The sequence below is a fragment of the Glossina fuscipes genome, unplaced genomic scaffold, assembly GCF_014805625.2.
Source record: "Glossina fuscipes isolate IAEA_lab_2018 unplaced genomic scaffold, Yale_Gfus_2 183, whole genome shotgun sequence".
Taxonomy (NCBI): domain Eukaryota; kingdom Metazoa; phylum Arthropoda; class Insecta; order Diptera; family Glossinidae; genus Glossina; species Glossina fuscipes.
The window spans coordinates 69,664-71,748 of NW_023998526.1; the positions used below are offsets into that span (position 1 = coordinate 69,664).

General features: G+C 33.0%; 1 protein-coding gene across 1 annotated transcript; it reads right to left on the minus strand.

Annotated features, from left to right (window-relative positions):
* Positions 1-297: 297 nt before the first annotated feature.
* LOC119641856 (palmitoyltransferase ZDHHC3) lies at positions 298-1,849 on the minus strand. Its single transcript, XM_038040733.1, has 3 exons — positions 1,357-1,849; positions 859-1,296; positions 298-801 (listed from the first exon to the last, which is right to left on the minus strand). The coding sequence occupies exons 1-3, from the start codon at positions 1,470-1,472 to the stop codon at positions 522-524; spliced, it is 834 nt and encodes a 277-aa protein (XP_037896661.1). The 5' UTR covers positions 1,473-1,849; the 3' UTR covers positions 298-521.
* Between the last annotated feature and the right edge of the window lie 236 nt (positions 1,850-2,085).

The window sequence follows — 2,085 nt, forward strand, 5'->3', positions numbered from 1 at the left end:
TCTATTGCAGCGATATAAGGGAGAGTAAAATTGTTGTGATAGATAAATGGTAGTGGATTTAGAAAGTGCGGACCCAGTCGAGGATAACTTTCCATTTGTTTATTACTACGCCTACTATTTACGTACATAAACATTTTATTCCTTTCATTGAACTATACATAATTGTTCAATTAGAAAAAATTTCAAAATACTGCTTTATTGTGCACAATTCTATATTCGACATAAGAAATTTATTGAAAATGATTGAATATTTTGACTAGAACTTTAAATTATTAAATCCTGTTTTCTTATCCACTATTGATATTTTATATATCTAAAAGTATATATTACATACGAAGACAAGCTATTGTGAAATATTACTAGGAAAAATAGCTTAACGTAAAGCAACACATTTACATAAAAATTTACAAAACTAAGTATTTATAAAAATGATAACTCTAAAATCTAGATACTGTTGTTGATTTGGGTTTGGAAGGGCTTGTAGTATGATTAATTGTATTTTTACAGTCCACCGCACTTGTTCAAACTTCATGACTAAGCAATGGCGTGTCATAATAACGTAGAGCGGAAGATGATGAATTAAAACTAGTGCAAGGGAGCAACCAGCAAGCTGGGTGTCCTCGGCCGAAGACGTCAGCTAAAAGGTAAAATTTACGGCGATTGGGTCGATGGGAGCCCTTCTGTTGAGCTTGTTCAATTGCTGTTTCATCATACAATATGGCATGCATTTGATCAACCATTATTGCCAAAACAAATAAGCCAAATAAAGCTGATTCTATTAGCAAAATGACGCAATGAAGTCTGAAAAAAAAAGCCGATCAATTTTCTTCGTTTACGAAATTATCACAAAATTCTCACAATCTAGTCTGTCCCTCAATATTTTCCGAATTACATCCTTCACATGGATTAATTAAGGAGCCCACTACTAAGCCCGCAGAATATATAGCCAGGACACCTACGTAGACAAGGAATTGTAGAAAATACTTTTGATTACGTTCTCCTACACAGTTATTTATCCAAGGACAATGGTGATCCATTCGTCGTATGCAACGCTTACAAATCCGACAATGATGTGCTCTAGGCGGTCTATAAGTTTCACAACGTGTGCACACTGTCCATTCGTTACTACTATTTCCATTACCAGTACTTTTCCCTACAGTATGCATGTCTGAAAAATCCAAACGATTTGCTGGTAAGGGTACACAACCGGGATCGGACAAGACCGCTTTCAGGTGAGACATTGCCAATAGGAAGACTACCGTATTAAAGGAAACCACATGCAAGGGAGCCCATATACTAAAAATACAAAATTTCTCGTGCGTGTTCATGTCATTTTAATTATCTTTAAATATTTACTTAGCTTGCATTGTTTGTAATATAATCCATCTCATAACTACATAGTCTGCATAGATCACCATAATGTATGTGATTATTAAGCATATTATTCCACAAGGATCTTTAACAAATCTCATTTTATGGTGCTATTTTATTTATTTGCTTTTTTCATAGAATTTTATGAAAGAATACATCGCCAACTGTACCAACCATCACCACATATATCTTAAGTAGACATTTTCTGCATGTGGTGGCTTTAAATATTTCTTTTCGTAGTCTCAGCACATTTACTACAAAATTTGTTACTTATTTATATTTCTATAAAGGGAATTGCAATTTTCTCTCCAATTTCGATGCTTTTACAAACATATATTTAGTTGACTGTCACAAGCTATACATACATAAGCATAAGCACGTATACTACATAACTTATAAATGGACAAAATATGTAAAACTTAACGGAATATAACCCTGTTTGCGAACAAATTGAAACTCTACGCTCTGTTATAACTTTGCGATTGGTATTGATGGTCGCATTCAATGTTAAACCTGTAGGGTCAGCAAATAATAATTGTTTTTTCTTTAATTTTTAATAAAGCCTAAACGAAAAATGATACCAACATGAATTATTTCTGTTTTAAAATAATTTCATGTAAATAACCTCACTATATGTCAGTAAAAACGCAATTCTGAAACAATCGTGTCAACCACTTTTGCACTAAAATCTTTAGGGTAATCACGTTTCTTAAA

Excerpts from the sequence above, each read along its gene's own strand:
- LOC119641856 (XM_038040733.1), bottom strand. The coding sequence starts at position 1,472 with ATGAGATTTGTTAAAGATCCTTGTGGAATAATATGCTTAATAATCACA. Across the intron at positions 1,297-1,356 it reads TTACAAACAATGCAAGCTAA|TATATGGGCTCCCTTGCATG; the intron begins GTAAATATTTAA and ends TTGTATTTTTAG. Across the intron at positions 802-858 it reads ATTGAGGGACAGACTAGATT|ACTTCATTGCGTCATTTTGC; the intron begins GTGAGAATTTTG and ends TTTTTTTTTCAG.